Source organism: Eptesicus fuscus, chromosome 16 (assembly GCF_027574615.1).
Source record: "Eptesicus fuscus isolate TK198812 chromosome 16, DD_ASM_mEF_20220401, whole genome shotgun sequence".
NCBI lineage: Eukaryota > Metazoa > Chordata > Mammalia > Chiroptera > Vespertilionidae > Eptesicus > Eptesicus fuscus.
Genome location: NC_072488.1, coordinates 63,262,854 through 63,280,095, shown reverse-complemented (window position 1 = coordinate 63,280,095; position 17,242 = coordinate 63,262,854). Strand labels below are relative to the sequence as shown.

The following is a 17,242-nucleotide window of genomic DNA, read 5'->3' as shown; positions in this document are numbered from 1 at the left end:
TGGGGAGCGGGGGGAGGGGCGGGAGCTACGGGCACAGCCGGGGGCCGGTACCTTGCAGTCGCAGCCGATGGGCTTCCCGCACTCCTCGCACGTGCTGGCGTAGAGGGCCTCGAAGCAGGCCACGCAGTAGGGGCTCTCCTCCCTCAGGATGTACTTCTTGCCAAAGAGAGACTCTTGGCAATGGTGGCAGTCAAAGCGCTCCATTTTGACCCCCGGCTTTTCAGTGACCTGCCAAACAGGAGAGAACACGTGTCACAGTGAGCGCCCGCGAGTGCCCGTGCTGAGCCCTGGCGGGGCTGCTGCCCTGTGTCATCTCTCGCCAACTGGTGGCTCCCTCCTCTGGTGAGTAACTAACTCGGCCTTGTAATGATCCTAATTTTCAATACTTTAAATAAAAAAATGCATGGGAGGCAGTTTTGTATCGTTGACCGTGTCAGAAAAAGCCACCTCAGTTTTGGGCACAAGAGTTTGCGCAGAGCCCTCATGCACGTGCTTCAAGTGTGCGCAATGTGTGACAGGGCCTGCGTCTTCCCTGCCTGCTGGCCCCCAGACAGAAAGGCAGGCACACAGACAATGAATTCATTTCTACGAAGTTTCCAAGAGTTCCATGTGTTCGTCAATGTGAAAGTAAGAAACCGCAGTGGCCCAGGGAGGGGTTTGGAGTCGGTAAACCTGCGGTTGGAGGCCTACCAGAGAGCATTCATTACCCATGACCTTGACATTGCATCGGGAAGCACCTACCCCGGCACAAGAAAAAGTGCCATACATTCCTCGGGCGAGTCATCTTCCTCCTCCCACGCCCGGGTCGCCTGAGCGCAGGGCACGGAAGGCTGGCTTCCAGGAACGGGATTAGCACCGTGACTGCAGGCAAAGGCCTCTCCAGGCAGCGCCTCCCGGTTTTCCAAAAGGAACAAGAATGTGTCTCAGGCCAGTCACTGCATTTTTCCAGGGTGAGCCTGGAGTGTGCATGAGCAGGAAGGGACAGGGAGGGGGAGGGGACAGGAGGTTTTCACCTCGCCTCCTCCTCGTGTGCCATTCCCGTACAGGTTAGAACTCTTCCAGAAATACCTGGTGTGGATAGACATCTCCAGGGCATTAAAAACACAGAGCTGATATTCTGCAGGAATACATTCTCAAGTGGCAATATTTAATTTGTGAAAAGTAAAAAGTTCAATAAATTGTTAAATATGTAGACTGGCTGTGTAACTCTGAGCAATGTTTCATGAATTCTAATTAAACTTGGTTCAATTTTCCGTCATTTCAAACCATTTAAGTGTGAAATTTCGTAATAAAACCCTACGATGCAAATAAAATATTGTTGCCTGGTTTATAATAGCAGCAGATATGACAGTGTTTATTAATTTTGTACTCCTGTATATACAAGGTCTTGACAACTGTAAGCCAAGAAATGAACATTATTCAAGTATCCGGACTTAGTTATTTCCAGATTTATAGAACAGTTTTTTTCCAAGAGTATTGAATGTGCAGCTGGACACATGTGGCAAGATCCAGCCTTCTGAATCGCTCTTCCTGGAGTTAAAGAAAACACTGTCTGGATGTTCCTGTAATAACATCACAAGATGTGGCTCTTAAGCGTTTGAATTATTATTCTGTGACCCAACATATAAATATGCTTTATTTTTGTTTTTACTAGCAAAAGTTTATTTAGAAAGTCACAGAGGTACAAGTGAGCCCTGGAAGAAGTGAGCCAGCTGGGCTGCGTGGGCCCAAGAAACAAGTTACAGAGGCAAAAGAAGGGCCCTTGGAGCTTAGGAGAAGGAAAGCAGAGGTAATGTGCCTGGGAAAGAAAGGGGTGGGGAAAGGTGGGCGTGTGTGTGTGTGTGTGTGTGTGTGTGTGTGAGAGAGTGAGAGAGAGAGAGGCGGGGAGGAAGGGAGAGAGAGAGAGAGACACTGAATATACTTTACACAGAAGCCATCACAGGTTGCAGCAGCTATGCTGGCAGAAGACTGGATGCTCTCCTTCAATTCCTCAGTTTTGAAAGTGGCTGTCATTTATTTCATCACAATTGAACACTGTCCTTCCAACACATATATTTTTCCAATAAAGGCTGCCATTTATCTGTGGAACTAGAGGTTTATGGCCCATTTTATTCAAACAAATATAAGAATCATACCTTGAGATTCTGAAATAAAAATGAAAGAGAGGAGGAAACAGGGATATACTGAGATAAAAACAAAAGGAGACAGAACGACAAATCATGGAATTTTAAAAGCTGCCAGAAACTCCCAAGATTTTCTAGTTTCATTTTATGGAGGAAAAACTGGAGCGCAGGAATCTTTCTGTTGTTGTTAATCCTCACTGGAGGATATTTTTCAAGAGACTGGAAAGGAGGGAAGGGGGTGGGGGGAGAGACAGAGAGAGAGATAAAAACATCGATGTGAGAGAGACACATCAATTGGTTGCCTCCTACACGTGCCCTGACCAGGGCCAGGGATCAAACTTGCAACTCAAGTACGTGCCCTTGACTAGGAATCGAACCCACGACCCTTTGTTGTGCGGGCCGGCGCTCTCACCGCTGAACAACTGGCCAGGAGTCTTAATGAAAAAGGATGATTCACATGAGTTCTCACATGAGCTAGCCATCGAAATCTGACAAAACAAACTCCCAGTCTCAATGGCAAGGTGGCTGCATGTGGGCGGGACAAGCACAGCCCTGCTGGCCTCACCGACACCCGCTCTCGAGCACCATGTTCATGTTCTCAGCTGGTGAAACGGTGAACCTTCTTTCCTCGAAGGCAATGGCCGTGACGCTCACACGCCCGGCATCCGTTTGCTCCCTCCTCCGAGTGCACAAGACCAGGACAGCAGTAACGGCAGCGAGTCACTCTGAGCACGAGGAGGGGGCTCCCTGTCTGCTCAAAGCGTGACGCAGGCGCTCCCGAGGCAGCGTGTCGTCACTGATTCTGACGCCCCGCAGGAAGGGTGAGGCCTCGCCTGCTCAGAAGGCCCAACGGGGATGAGGCCCTTGGCCCGGGTCAGGCCCCCTTTCTGTAGACTTTTGTCTCGTGATGATGGGTCTCTTCCTCCTGGCTTGGTATCTTCTCTGAGAAGTTACGATGCCTTCAATGATTAGAAGACACTTCTGCTTTACACGACAGGTTAGGTGTAAGGGGAGCACCCACCGTTAATTAGGACAGGGCAGGACACACTTTATCTGAGAAGCCCTCTTACGGATTTCCAGAGAATTCTATGAAGCACCAACCCTGAGAATGAAAAGTAAGTAGCCCATAAGCTAATGAGAAAACCAAGAGCTCCCTTCTGTCACAGTGGTTAAGCCAGTTCTCCCTTAATCAAGTGCTACCACATGGGACATGCTCTTGTGCATTTAAGTGACACGATCAAACCTAAGCTTCTTGTTAATAGGAAAAATGTATCCACAGTCCTTCAGCAGGAGCCCCTGTCATTGTCCATGTTTAAACCCCATAAAGCACCTGAGCATTCATTCATTCAGGAAGCATCAGTTGAGCTGGAATTGGGTGGCAGAAGTGATGCAAAATGCTAGATACAAATGTGATTCAGACACAGGCCGTCCCTGAAGGAACCTTCCGTCTAGGAAGGAAAACGGATATATGTCAGACTCTCAGGCTCCCGCTCAGGACAGGGCTGCCCTGGGCACAGCCAGGGCGGAGCTGAGCTCCCTCCGGGACGGCAGGACAGGCTGCCTGCAGGAGACGGTCCCTGTGCTGGGGAAGGTTAGCAGCTGACGCTGCCGGCCCAGGGGCAGAGTGAGCAGAGGCAGGGAGACAAGCAACAGGGAAGGGTGGGGGACACCCCGGGAAGACGGGAGTGAGTGGCCACTTCAGGAACAGCAAAGATGAAGCGGAAAAGGTAGTCGAAGGCCAGGACAGCAGGGCCTGTGGCCTTGGTCATGAACATGATGCGCCCGTGGGCAAGGGTTTAGCACGTTAGCTCCCCGAGCTTGCAGTGCGTGTGGAGGGGACACAGAGGGCCCTGCTGAGAGCGCACTGGGTGGGAGCCCCACACTGCCATGTGGGTGGGGACAAGACTGAGGGCAATGACTCAACATATGTTCCTTGGGTGTCAGAGTCCACTGTTGACTTGTTTCTTCAATAAAAACAGGACGTCTTGGTTCAATCAGGGCTGTTTCAACCTAACTGTGTATGATCGCTGACCCTCTCTGAACCTCAGGACCCCCTTGACAGGGTATACGTATATCCCTCCTGTCCATTACCTGCACACAGCAGTGCTGGCAGGACGACGCAAGAGCATGCAAGGAGCCACCCAAACCGAAGGTGTGACTGCTGACTTGTTACTTCAGTGGCCCGAGTCCTCATCCCTGTGAGGGAGAAGTCATTCTCTGGTGTCATCCCTCCGGGCTCTGAGCAGCCAGGGCATGTGAAGAAGCTGGATCTTAGGCAACAGGCTTGGCTCCAGGCCAAGCAAACTGCGGTGGGCAAGGCACGTCCCAGGCGCAGCGGGCAGGGCGCAGGCCCAGGAGGTGGGTGGGGGGACTGTGATCTGCGTCTCCCTCAGCCCCACATTCAGTCAGATGCAAGAATCAAGTTCAGAGAGCCCTGGGGCAAAGATGCACTGGGCTCACTCCCTAAGGAATAATTACTGTTTAAAAGTCTACAGAGTTTAGATGTGGGTAATACTGTAAAACAAAGTTTGAGAGGGCAAGTGTCAGAGCTAGGGAGAGAGGAGAAGCATGAAGAGAAGGGAGAAGGAGCACAGGAAGACGGTAAGGGAAGTAGGGGGCAGTGGTAAGAAGGAGGTGAGGAAGAGAGGCGAGGACATGGACAGCCAGACGGCGTCCACTCGTTTTGACCAGAAGGGTTTCTTGAGAATCACAGGAGGGGCCCGTGTGGCGGACAGCCTCTGCCGGGCATGCTGGCCCAGGCCTCTGCTTCTCAGACCTCACCCCATTCTTCCCACGTGGGCGACCCACAGGGTCACCTTGACCTAACACGGCCAGATGTGCAAAAGTAGACTCAGTTAAGCCTCCTTTCTGATTATCTCTCTCTCTCTCTTTTTGTTAATCCTCATCCGAGGACATTTTTTTCCATTGCTTTCTTAGAGACAGTGGAAGGGAGAGAGAGAAACATCAACTGGTTGCCTCCCTCATGCACCCTGACCAGAGCCAGGGATCAAACTGCAACTCAGGTACGTGCCCTTGATGGGGAATCCAACTCCATGGGCCAACGCTCTAACCACTGAGAAACCCGGCCAGGGCTCCAATTATATCCTTTCTAACTACCTACTTTGCTCTGACCCCCAAGATGCCATTTCCCTTTTCCCCCTCCAAACCCAAGTGTCTTCTAGATCAACTCCTCTAACACTCAGTTCCTAAAGAGAAGTCAGTCCCGACAAAGCCAGGGCCACCTTTAAAAGCCACCAGGGAGCCAGCTAGGAAATGCCATAGCTTGTTAACAATCAACCAGAGCTTTCCAGAGAGAAGGAAAAAAAGATAAAATAAATATGAACAATAAAATGGCAATAAGTACGTATCTATCAACAACTGAATGTAAAAACCAAAATAAAGAAACAAGCAGAACAGAAACAGACTCATATAGATACAGCAGACATTCTGATGGTTGCCAGATGGGAGGGGGTGTTGGGTGAAAAAGGTGAAGGGATTAAGAAGTACAAATTGGTAGTTACAGAATAGTCACAGCGATGTAAAGTACAGCATAGGGAATATAGTCAATAAGGTTCTAATAACTATGTATGTTGTCAGATGGGGGTGAGATTTATCAATCAGTTATACAAAGTCCTCAGACACTGCGTGACTATAAAGCAGGACCCTTACTGCCCGCACTTTTCATTAGTCTAGCTGAACTCCTTCTTTTAAGTGAAAATTCTGGTGAAAGGGAGAGGGGGCCAGTTCAAGAGATGTTGCTATTTTTAAAAATATAATAACTTACCTAGAATTCTCCTGAAACAGATGTTTAGATTATTGGTAAGCTGTAAGATTGACTATGCCTACAGAAATACGATATATTTATGGATTAATTGAATGACTCTGAACTGAGTATGTCTATGAGCATTGGTCAGGGATGTATCATGATTTGGTATGTAAACTGGTAACTTTCAAAAACCAAACAAAAATCTGATTAGTCTCTGATAAAGGAATGTCTTGTGTGAAAGACAATGCTTGACTAAGGTAACTGCTGTCCTGCAAATAAACTTTTTAAATATGGAATACCGAAAAGAAATGGGGAAATAATAAATGTCAAATTTCTGACCTTAAGTCCATAAATGCAAGAATTGATGTCCTCTGGCCTTTTAAATTCAGTCAACAGGAATGTGTGAGGTAACCACTATGTTCCCCATACTGCCTTAGGTACTGGGACACTGAGATAAGACACAGAATGTCTGAAAGAGTCCCCGTCCAGTTCTAGCCCAAAGAATTTAAATCACCTTCCAGATACTATCTTGTAAGTTAATCTCAAAACATGTCAGTTCAGTTGATGCTAGACAAGCATAATTATGCAGCTAGAATGGCGGGTTGCCTCAGGTTCATAACTCATCTCAGTGCAGCGGGTGAGAGGGGACCCACCCTACAGCTCTACCACTGCTCTTCCTGGGGACATGGGAGCAAGTTATTTACACGTTCACTCTCTCGCCAAAAACCTAACCCTAACCCTAACCCTAACCCTAACCCTAACCCTAACCCTAACCCTAACCCTAACCCTAACCCTCACCCTCACCCTCACCCAGTCTCCGAAAGGCAGCTTGTTGTTTGTGCTCTGCGGTCTGCCTGGCCTTCCATCTACTATGACCCTCAAGTGGCCTTTTCCTTTGGTGACCCCAACTCTCATGAGAGCCTGGCCTTGGCCTCTTCACCTCCCAGCCCCGCACCTCCCGTGCTTGCTCAGCACATGGCGTCAGGGTCCTGGCGGGGTCGCTTACACGAGTCTCGCTACTCTGTGCATGGAGTGGCTGTCTTATTTTCTAAAAGCTGTATCATCATAGACAGATCTTCTTTCTTTTTGACTGAAAACCTAAATGTTTACAGACTTCAAGGATGCCCTTGGACATGAGTTTTATTTACCCACAGAAACAGGGCAGCTGCTCCTTTTATTGGCATAGACATCACTTGCCTCACTTCACACCATAAGCCAAGAGGAGATCTTTAAGTCACAGACTAAACCGGGCAGTAAAGGATGACGAAGGCTGAGGACGAGGGTGATACATGTGATGTCCAAGTTCAGGCCAGGTGTGAGAATTCCCCATCAGAACTGGACTCACCATAGAGACCAAATGCTGCCCCGAACCCCGCATGAGATCGCCAAGAGGACACCCTAGTTTACAGCAAAGGGAACATCAAGACCAGCATAGCAAAGGCATGATGGAATCTTAAAAAACAAGACGAAGAGTTGGTGGGGAGACGTTTTAAACAAGTTCCTGGGGAGCTATAGTAGTCGGGGTTCTCCAGAGAAACAGAACCAATGGGAGAGTGACTATACAGGAGTTGCAAAGCGCGAGAATAAGGAACACCCGTGGTGCGAGTTCTCGTTCCAAAGCCAGCAGGCTCCAGGCCCGAGGGGAGCTGATGCCTCAGTCCAAGGCCGAAGCCGGAAAGGACTCTGCCCCAGCGAGGCAGCTGGGCAGGTGGGGTTCCCTCTTGCTGGGCCTTCATGTTATATCAGGTCTTCACCTGATTGGATGAGGCCCACCCACAGGGAGAAGGGCAATCTGCTTTACTCCGTCTCCCGATTCAAATGCTAATGGAATCCAGAAACACCCTCACAGACACACCCAGAAATAACATTTGTGTCTGGGCAGCCCAGCGCCCAGTCAAGCTGACATAAAGTCAATTGCCACAGGGGCTAAAGTCCAAACCCATAATTTAGTACAACAGAGACAATTCATCCTCCCCCCACACCCTCCCCGCCAACATCACAGGGCCAGCGTGGTCTCCCGGGAGAGCAGACTCTGAGGCGCTTTAGAAGAGCCCGCATCGTGTTCAAGGTGGCCATCTTGAGAATGGCCTCTCAGTGTAATTCCATCTGATAAACGGGCTTTGGAAAATTCTCATAATGAAGCGACAGGAAGTATCCAAGATCTCTGTGTTCACCCAAGCGTGGCATCTGAGTCAGAGAAATTTTCCTACTCCAGCCCCCTTGCTGACTAAGGAGGCAGCCTGAGCTCCGAGGGAGGCTGGGAACCGACCTTGGTGCGGGCAGGAGTCGAACCCAGGCCTCCTGAGGCCCCGTCTAATTCTTTTCAATATCCCACTGGGCATTTCTGTCTGCAAGTTAGATTTCTCCCAATTCTGGAAGTGATTTCACAAGCAATCTTGGGTCAAAGTGTGCAACCTCAAGGCAATATTCAGGCGTGCCCCTATAGCTTAGTGGTTAGACCTCCAGCTCTTGAGTTAAGCTATCTGGGCTCAGATCTCAGGACCAGGGGCATGTAAGGGTGGGGGAACCTTAGCCAAAAGTTACTTGAACCTCTCTGAGCTTCAGTTTATCTGTAAAAACAAACATAACATCAAATACGAATACACTGCTCACGATGTGCGGGCTTGATAACAACCCTGCAAGCAAAACACTGTCGGATCTCTGTTTTCCAGTTGAGAAAACTGAGGCACGGACTAAATCTGAAAAACACGGTGAAGCCCATTTTATATAAATGCACAGTGAAATGTCCTCCATTGACTTTGGTTTTATGGAAGTTTAATTGTTCGACCAGAGTCCCAGGACTTCTCAGACGTGCCTCAGATGTTTCTTGGTCTATACCCCCTTCGGGATAGCAAAGCCTCCTTCTAACGCATTACTTCAAGACCAGGTAAACTGAGGCAGTGCCAAAGAAGCAGGGGATGGGCCTTGTGTTTGAACACAGTTCTCCTGGTTGTAAGCCCACAGGGTGGTCAGTGCGAGGCGCAGCCGGGGAGGCAGCTGTGCCCCCTTCACCAACTGGGCTCCGCCCCATGGGAACCCCGAGTGGGGTCTGAAAGGAAACGGGTTGTTCCTTTAAGAGAGGACACAGCACCTACCACTCTCTGTGGGCAGTTTCGGGTGCGCTAAGATATCACTGAGGCGCAGCTTAAGGTGAGAGGCTCTTTTCGTTTAAAATAGCCTATTTTGATAAACCCAGGGGTTTAGTTTTTTAATTTCTGCACAAGTTAATGCGTGAGGCCACACTGCAAGCTCCACTTCTTTCTACAAAGGGGAGGTTCAGCCACCCGCACAGACAGGGGGGCAGGGTCGAGGCCTCCGGGTGGGGACCGGTCACCTCCCCACCGGCACCCGCGGCCAGTCTCTGCCCAGGACTCGCCCGTGGGTGGCACAGCCCCTGCTCTCCACCGGGGGAGACCTGCCTTACCTGGACGGGGACCGCGGTTCTCCCTCCGAGGATGGGGCGGTCCCCCAGCTGCAGTACCTCCGAGGCCTCCCCACCACGGTTCGGCTTCCTTCTCCTCGACTCTCCCCCGCCGCTCGGCTCCCCGTCCCCGATCTCCCCACCGCTCGGCTCCCCGTCCCCGATCTCCCCACCGCTCGGCGCCCCTCTCCTGCAGTCTCCCCCACGCTCGGCACCTCTCTCCGGGTCTCCCCAGGGCTTGGCTTCCCTGTCGCCAGCCGTGAGGATGGAGCCCGTCTCCCTCCCCGTGGCCGGGAGGGCGGCACTCACCGCGCGGCGGCGGGCGCTCCGGGACGGGACGGGGCGGGCGGGAGGTCCCGGCGTGGCTGCTCCGCGGCTCTGCTGCCGGGCGACTGGAGCGCAGCCTTCCGCCCGCCGAACCCCGGTGTCATTTGACCATATAAGGAGGCGGACGCACGCCTCCCCGGCGCCGGGAGCGGCTGGCGCGCAGCAGCGGGTGCGGGGGCGCCGGGCGAGCGCCCTCGGCCTCCCGGGCCCGCGCCAGCGCCCGGACTGCGGCGCGCACTGAGCCCGCGTTGTTAGCTGTTTCTTCCTTCCCTCGGGTGCACAGCGCACGGGGTGACGTGGAGCTTCGTCCTGAGCGTTAGCTCACGTGGGCAGTTTGTGTTGAGGGCCCCCCTGGCCACCGCTGGGGCGACCTAGGACCCGGGGCGGGGGGTGGTAGGGATCTGCCGGGGGCCCCCACCCAGAGGCAGGCCCAAGCCCAGATGGCGCAGCGAGAGGCGGGGGTGATGGAACGGCCACTTCTCGGGTCTTTCGAGGGCACGAGGCATGCGCCTGAGATGCATTTGCAAGGTGGGCCTTTTGTCCGCCTTACCCTGCAGAGCCATCTCTGTCACGAAATGAACCCAGAAAATGGCCCAAGGAATGAATAATGCCAAGTTCTTTGTGCTGCTGGAGAGGGGACAGGATAAGGCCCCAGCCCAACACTCAGGGGCGACGGCTCGGTTCAGAGGTTCTGGTCGCTTATCCTCTCCGGGCGAGGAAAACAAGTGAATTGGAGAGAACGCCTCCCACCTCAAACCCAGGCCTCTGCACGAAGCACCCCCGCAGGGACAGGTGGCAGCAGGGAACCTTGCAGAGAGAGGGCGCAGGCGGAGTCTCTGGCCTGGCAAAGGGAGCATCGCATCCGGAAAGAGATGTTTGTTCTTCAGGAGGTGGCCAGGCTGCAGGCGCAGGCAGCGGTGGAGGAGGGCTGGAAGCCAGGGCACAGCAGAAATACTGGGGGAGCCATATTTGTGTTTAACATGCAGCGGGCCACAGAGAAGGGAGAGCGATTGGATTGATTTCTCTTGGTTGACGCTCAATGTCTGGAGATATTTCAGACCCCCACTCCCCCACACACACACACACACACACACACACACACACACACACACACACACACTGTCTCCATCATGCAAGCATGCAACTCATTGCTCCCACTAACTGGACACTAGCTCTGTGCGGTATCTTACTTGATCTTCACCCCTTGGAGGCAGGGATTTAGGGTGAGGACCATATCAGAGATGGGCTCACTGCCTCCTGGACAAGAATCATGCAGCTGAGATTTGATGGGAGTCTGTTAGATGGCAAAGCCATGAAGTATCTTACAGGATATGACATGCCTCTCCTCCCAGGGGCCACTCCATTGCCTGCCAGAGGGCCAAGACATAAGCCCAGACAGAATTGGATGTGAGGAATCCAGCCTGCCCACCCCCCAATTCCTTCCTGAACCCCTAACTTTTCACCAAGAACGGAAGTATGGTCTCCTAACATGAATTTCCACTGACAGTCAAGCATCTTAAAATTCAGATAAAAGTGTGTGGAAAAACCTATCTTTCCGATAATATCTAGGCGTGTTGTCTAAATAGTTGCAAATTATAAAATGATTTCCTAATTCTCAAATGATGCGACTAAAAAACAAGTTTAAAAATTATTGAAACAGAGGGAGAAACCAAGATGGCGGCATAGGTAAACACCTGAACTTGCTGCCTCGCACAACCACTTCAAAACTACAACTAAAAGACAAAACGGACATCATCCAGAACCACAGGAAGGCTGGCTGAGTGGACATTCTACAACTAGAAGGAAAGAGAAAAGCACACTGAGACTCAGAGGAGCTGCGGAAGTAAAGTGCGGAGGTACGGAGGCGTGCATGTGGAAAGGGCTGGCAACTGAGTACGTGGCTGTCTTTTTCAATCGGGAGGGAGACACAAGCTCCCGACTGCTCTTAACACCATTTCCAGGCAAGACTCTGGGGACCCAGACTCATATGGGGAGAAACTGGACTGTCTGCCATCGGGCGGAACTTGAGGGTGGCTTTCTCTCAGAGGTGCTTGCAGCAATTACCGAGGGACACTGAGACCCGGGGGCCTCGTAGGGCAGGGCTGAGGATCAACCATAGCTGTTTGCTCTGCCCTGTTGATTCCCTGAGACCCCGCCCCACTCAAGCTGTGTGCAGAGGCTTTTGCATATGAATGGCCTGGCCCTTTGCAATCTAAAATTACCTAACAAACTGCAGCTGGGTCAGAGAGCCCCAGAACATCCAAAAGAAGGCTCAAGGCCCCACAGCAGCTTGCATTGCTTCACAGCTGGGGCTCATCTGGTCACCTCCAAACCCCAAACAAAGAAGAGGAATCTGCAGATCTCTCCATAGCTCCTGCTGGGTGGCCTCAGGCAGAGGATAAATTTGCACCTCCTTGGAGATCCAAGAGCCAGTGTACCCAGTGGTCAGAGTGGGACCATCCAGATTAAAACTCCTCAGATCCATAAGGAACACACTCAGGGGGCAGACTCAGTGAGCACCAAAGCCCCACTGATGCAAGTCTTGCCCCATAAGGGTGTCTCCAGCACAGAAGTTCTCCCAGCGTAGACACAGCTGATCCTCACAGCCAATTGGCCTGGAGTTCAATTCCTCCCAGTGATACCACCAACAATCAAGGCTTAACTACAACAAGACTGTGCACACAGCCCACAAAGGGGTGCACCAAGAGTGTCCACCTCAGGTAATTGGGGAGGCTGAGCCACTGGGCCCTATAGGACACCTAGCACACAAAGCCACTCTATCAACTCAGGGAAGCAGCCAAAATGCGGAAACAAAGAAACAGGTCACAAATGACAGAAATGGGGGAAAGCAAACGACTGGATATAGAGTTCAAAACCAGAGTTATAAGGTTTTTCAAGAATTTCCTAGAAAAGGCCGATAAATGTAGTGAGACCCTCAAGGATATGAAAAAGGACTAACTAGAAATTAAGCATACACTGAGTGAAATAAAGAATAATATACAGAGATCCAACAGCAGACTAGAGGATCGCAAGAATCAAGTCAAAGATTTGAAATACGAAGAAGCAAAAAACACCCAACCAGAAAAGCAAAAAGAAAAAAGAATCCAAAAATATGAAGATAGTGTAAGGAGCCTCTAGGACAACTTCAAGTGTACCAACATCAGAATTATGGGTGTGCCAGAAGAAGAGAGAGAGCAAGATATTGAAAACTGCCGAAACCGGTTTGGCTCAGTGGATAGAGCGTCGGCCTGTGAACTGAAGAGTCCCGGGTTCGATTCCGGTCCAGGGCATGTACCTTGGTTGTGGGCACATCCCCAGTAGGGGGTGTGCAGGAGGCAGCTGATCGATGTTTCTCTCTCATCGATGTTTCTAACTCTCTATCCCTCTCACTTCCTCTCTGTAAAAAAATCAATAAAATATTTAAAAAAAAAAGATATTGAAAACCTATTTGAAGAAATAATGACAGAAAACTTCCCCTACCTGGTGAAAGAAATAGACTTACAAGTCCAGGAAGCACAGAGAACCCTGAACAAAAGGAATCCAAAGAGGACCACACCAAGACACATCATAATTAAAATGCCAAGAGCAAAAGACAAAGAGAGAATATTAAAAGCAGCAAGAGAAAAACAGTTAGTTACCTACAAGGGAGCACCCATACAACTGTCAGCTGATTTCTCAACAGAAACTATGCAGGCCAGAAGGGAGTGGCAAGAAATATTCAATGTGATGAATAGCAAGAACCTACAACCAAGATTACTCTACCCAGCAAAGCTATCATTCAGAATTGAAGGGCAGATAAAGAGCTTCACAGATAAGAAAAAGCTAAAGGAGTTCATCACCGCCAAACCAGTATTATATGAAATGCTGAAAGGTATTCTTTAAGAAGAGGAAGAAGAAAAAGGTAAAGATAAAAATTATGAATAACAAATACATATCTATCAACAAGTGAATCTAAAAATCAAGTGAATAAAAAATCAGATGAACAGAATAAACTGGTGAATATAATAGAATCAGGGGCATAGAAAGGGAGTGGACTGACAATTCTCAGAGGAAAAGGGGTGTAGGGGGTGCGGGAAGAGACTGGACAAAAATCGTACACCTATGGATGAGGACAGTGGGGGGAGGTAAGGACAGAGGGTTGGGTGGGAACCAGGTGGAGGGGAGCTATAGGGGGGGGGAAGAGGAACAACTGTAATAATCTGAACAATAAAGATTTATTTAAAAAATTATTGAAACATTAGTTGCTGCATTTACCTTCTTTCTTTTGGCTAACTTTATTTTATTTAGTTTTCTCAGTTACGTTTTTAATTCATTTGTTTTCATTTTCTTTGTTACCGATATAGTTATTTGGTTCTATAAATCTTCTGATAACTGCATTAACTGTACAATATAGATTCTGATATGTTGTATTTTCTTTATTGTTATTTTAAGAAGTTCTGCAATTTAATTTTGTATTTCACCTTTGACCTAAAGGATAGAGGAACATATTAAATGACTCTATGAGGCTACAATTAACAAAATCCAGACTTTGGAAGCAAAAGCAAATTTACCCAGTTTCTATAATAATGTTATAAAAGAAAGAAAGAAAAAAAAAGAGAAATGGAGAGGAAACCAAAAGATTAAGAAAAAACTTAACCAATTGCAGTGAATGGATGGACCTAAGTTAGGCTCTGAATCAAAGAACAGACTATTTGAAAAATAAATTTTTGTGAGACAATCTGGGTTTAATAAAATGACAAACTATTATTAATTTAATTTAGTTGTGATAATGAAGTTACACACAAATTTTTAAAGCCCCTACTTTTCAGAAGTAGTGCCAAAACATTTACCAATGAAGTAACATTATGTCTGGGTTAGCTCAAAATAATTTAAGTTGCAGAGCATACATAACATTACATATCCTATAATAATAAAAGCCTATTATGTTAAGTGTCTGGTCATCCAGTTGGCCGTTCAACCAATCAAAGCATAACATGCTAATGATATGCTAAGGCCGCTCAACCGCTGGTTATGTCATGCACTGACCACCAGGGGGCAGACGCTCAATGCAGGAGCTGCCCCCTGGTGGTCAGTGTGCTCCCACAGGGGGAGCACTGCTCAGCCAGAAGCCAGGCTCAGGGCTGGAGAGTGCAGGGTCAGTGGTGGGAGCCTCTCCCGCCTCCATGGCAGTGCTAAGGATGTCCAAATGCTGGCTTAGGCCCACTCCCCACCTAAGCTGTCAGTCGGACATCCCCTGAGGGCTCCTGGACTGTGAGAGGGCACAGGCTGGGCTGAGGGATGCCCCCCCTCCCTCCAAGTGCATGAATTTTGTGCATGGGTGGGGTCTGGCCGGCCCACCCCAATCAGGGCCAATTGGGCTGGGCCAGCCTGGGGAGGGGGCCACGGGTGGTTGGCCAGCCAGCCCCGCCCATGGTCGAACTCCTGGTTGAACTCCTGGTCGAGGGGACAATTTGCATGTTAGCTATTTATTATATAGGATAGTATCAGCCATGGATTAATGGTGACCATTGACGCGGGTGACAGGTATGTGGGGTTCATTATACTAGTCTAGTTCCTTTTGTACGGCTTAAAAAACTCCATAATGAATATTTTCAAAAGTATAAATATACATACCATTGGCCCTTAATCCAGCATTTCCCCTTACAGCAAATTACCTTACAGATTGACTCGCTCATGTGTAGATTGAGATACATAGGGGAGGAGCCATTATAGAATTGTTTGTAATAGTAAAATACTGGACCATGTTACATGCTCTTCAACAGGGCCTACTTAAGACCATATGGTACATTTAAAAATAATTTCTATGTACATCTGTTAACAAGAGAGAGGTAGCTACACTGATTGATTTGATGTGACCTTCAAGATATGTCAGCGAAAAGAAAAGTAGAGAACACTGCAGAAAGCAACCCCTATTTGTGATAAGAAACAAAGAAAGGAGGTTCATGTGGTTGTCTGGCGAGACCTGGGGCTGCGGGTATCGAGTGAAAGCAAGATTAGTTTTCACTGATACCCATCGTTTCTTCTACATTTTGATTATATAAATGTATCATCCAGTCAAAAATAAATAATTCACACAACACATGCTCCTTCTTTAAGAAAAACATGAAACAAATTTGTTCAGCTGAGTTTATAGAAAGCCAATAGGAGGTTTGCTAGAGGTAGAGGAAGACGGGATGCAGTTCTGAGCCTAATGGCATATGTATTTTTCTGAACAATTTTAATCAACGAACAAACTTTTAAAAAATTAAAATTTCACAAAGTGTTCTGGTAAAACGAATTTTGAAAAGTTCTATCTTGTATACCATTGTATGCCCAAGACCTAACTATAGTGCATGGCACATAGTATGTACTTAATAAATATAATAATGAGTGAATGGATTACAGAAGAATTGTTTAAAATGTAACATCACACATTATGTAATTGATTATAGTATAAGAGAATATTATAGAAAATATAACACATGTAGGCAGTACAGTTTCATCTCTGGGATCAGGCCTGGATTTGAATCCTTATACTATGCTCTGTGGCCTGGGCCGACCACAAGACCTTCAGTTTGCTCAGATGTAAAATGAGCTAATAGCATACACATTGCAAAATTGTTGGGAAGGTCTTTTCACATAATGCATATAAACCACTTAGTCATTATTAGTGCAGTCCTTGACACATAGTAGGCCCTCAGCAAATAATTGGGCAGATGAATCTAGAATGAGAAGGAAACATGAAGGTGGTTAAAAGGTACAAACTTTCAGTTACAAGATAAGTAAGCCCTGGGGATGTGATGTACAGCAAGGAGACGATAGTTAAAACTATACTGCAGATCTGAAAGTTGCCAAGAGAGCAACTCTTCAAATTCTCATCATAAGACAAAAGAATTGTGACTAAGTGTGGTGATGGGTGTTAACTAGGTTTACAGTGGTCATCACTTTGTGATGTATACACATACTGAATCATGATGCTGTACACTTGAAACTAATGTGTTTTTTCCTTTTTATTGAATTTATTGGGGTGACACTGGTGAACAAAATTAAAATTAAGTTTCAGGTGCACAATCCTGCAACACATCATCTGTACACTTTATTGTGTGTTCATCACCCCAAGTCAAATGTCCATCCATCACCATTTATCCCCCCATCCCCTCCTCCTCCCCTCCCACTGGGCAATCACCATAATATAATGTTATATGTCAATTATGTGTATCTAATTTTTAAAAAAGAAAACATACTTAATTCTCAACAGAAGGAAGCATTAAGGTTTAGGTCCTGTCCTTATCTTTTATGATTGCATTTTTGAGAGAAAAATTCTCTGCTATAGGTAAAAGGCTAATTCATAAAAGGAACATTAAGAAATTATATTTTCTGACAATTCTGATAGGTTATTCAAGTTCTTCTCTTGTTTAATTCAGTTCTCCTATAATTCCTTCACCAGCCAACAAGGCCCTCACATCTTCCTCTCTTGTGGAGGTTTCAGGAAGAGGCGTGGCTAGGAAGGGAGGGAGGGAGGAAGGGAGGGAAGAATTCCCAGGGTAGGCCAGTGGTGCTCAAAGTGTGGTCTGCGACCAGCGGCAGCAGGTCCCTGGGGAACCTGTTAGAAGTAAACATAGTTCA

The 17,242-nt window shown here is 48.2% G+C and overlaps 1 protein-coding gene across 1 annotated transcript in view; it reads right to left on the bottom strand.

Moving 5' to 3' along the window:
• Nucleotides 1-17,242, bottom strand: part of FHL2 (four and a half LIM domains 2) — a 76,270-nt gene that overhangs the window by 34,855 nt on the left and 24,173 nt on the right. The window contains exon 3 of the mRNA XM_054727948.1: nt 52-228. Coding sequence (XP_054583923.1) covers nt 52-228 — 177 coding nt within the window. The remainder of the gene's footprint in view (nt 1-51; nt 229-17,242) is intronic.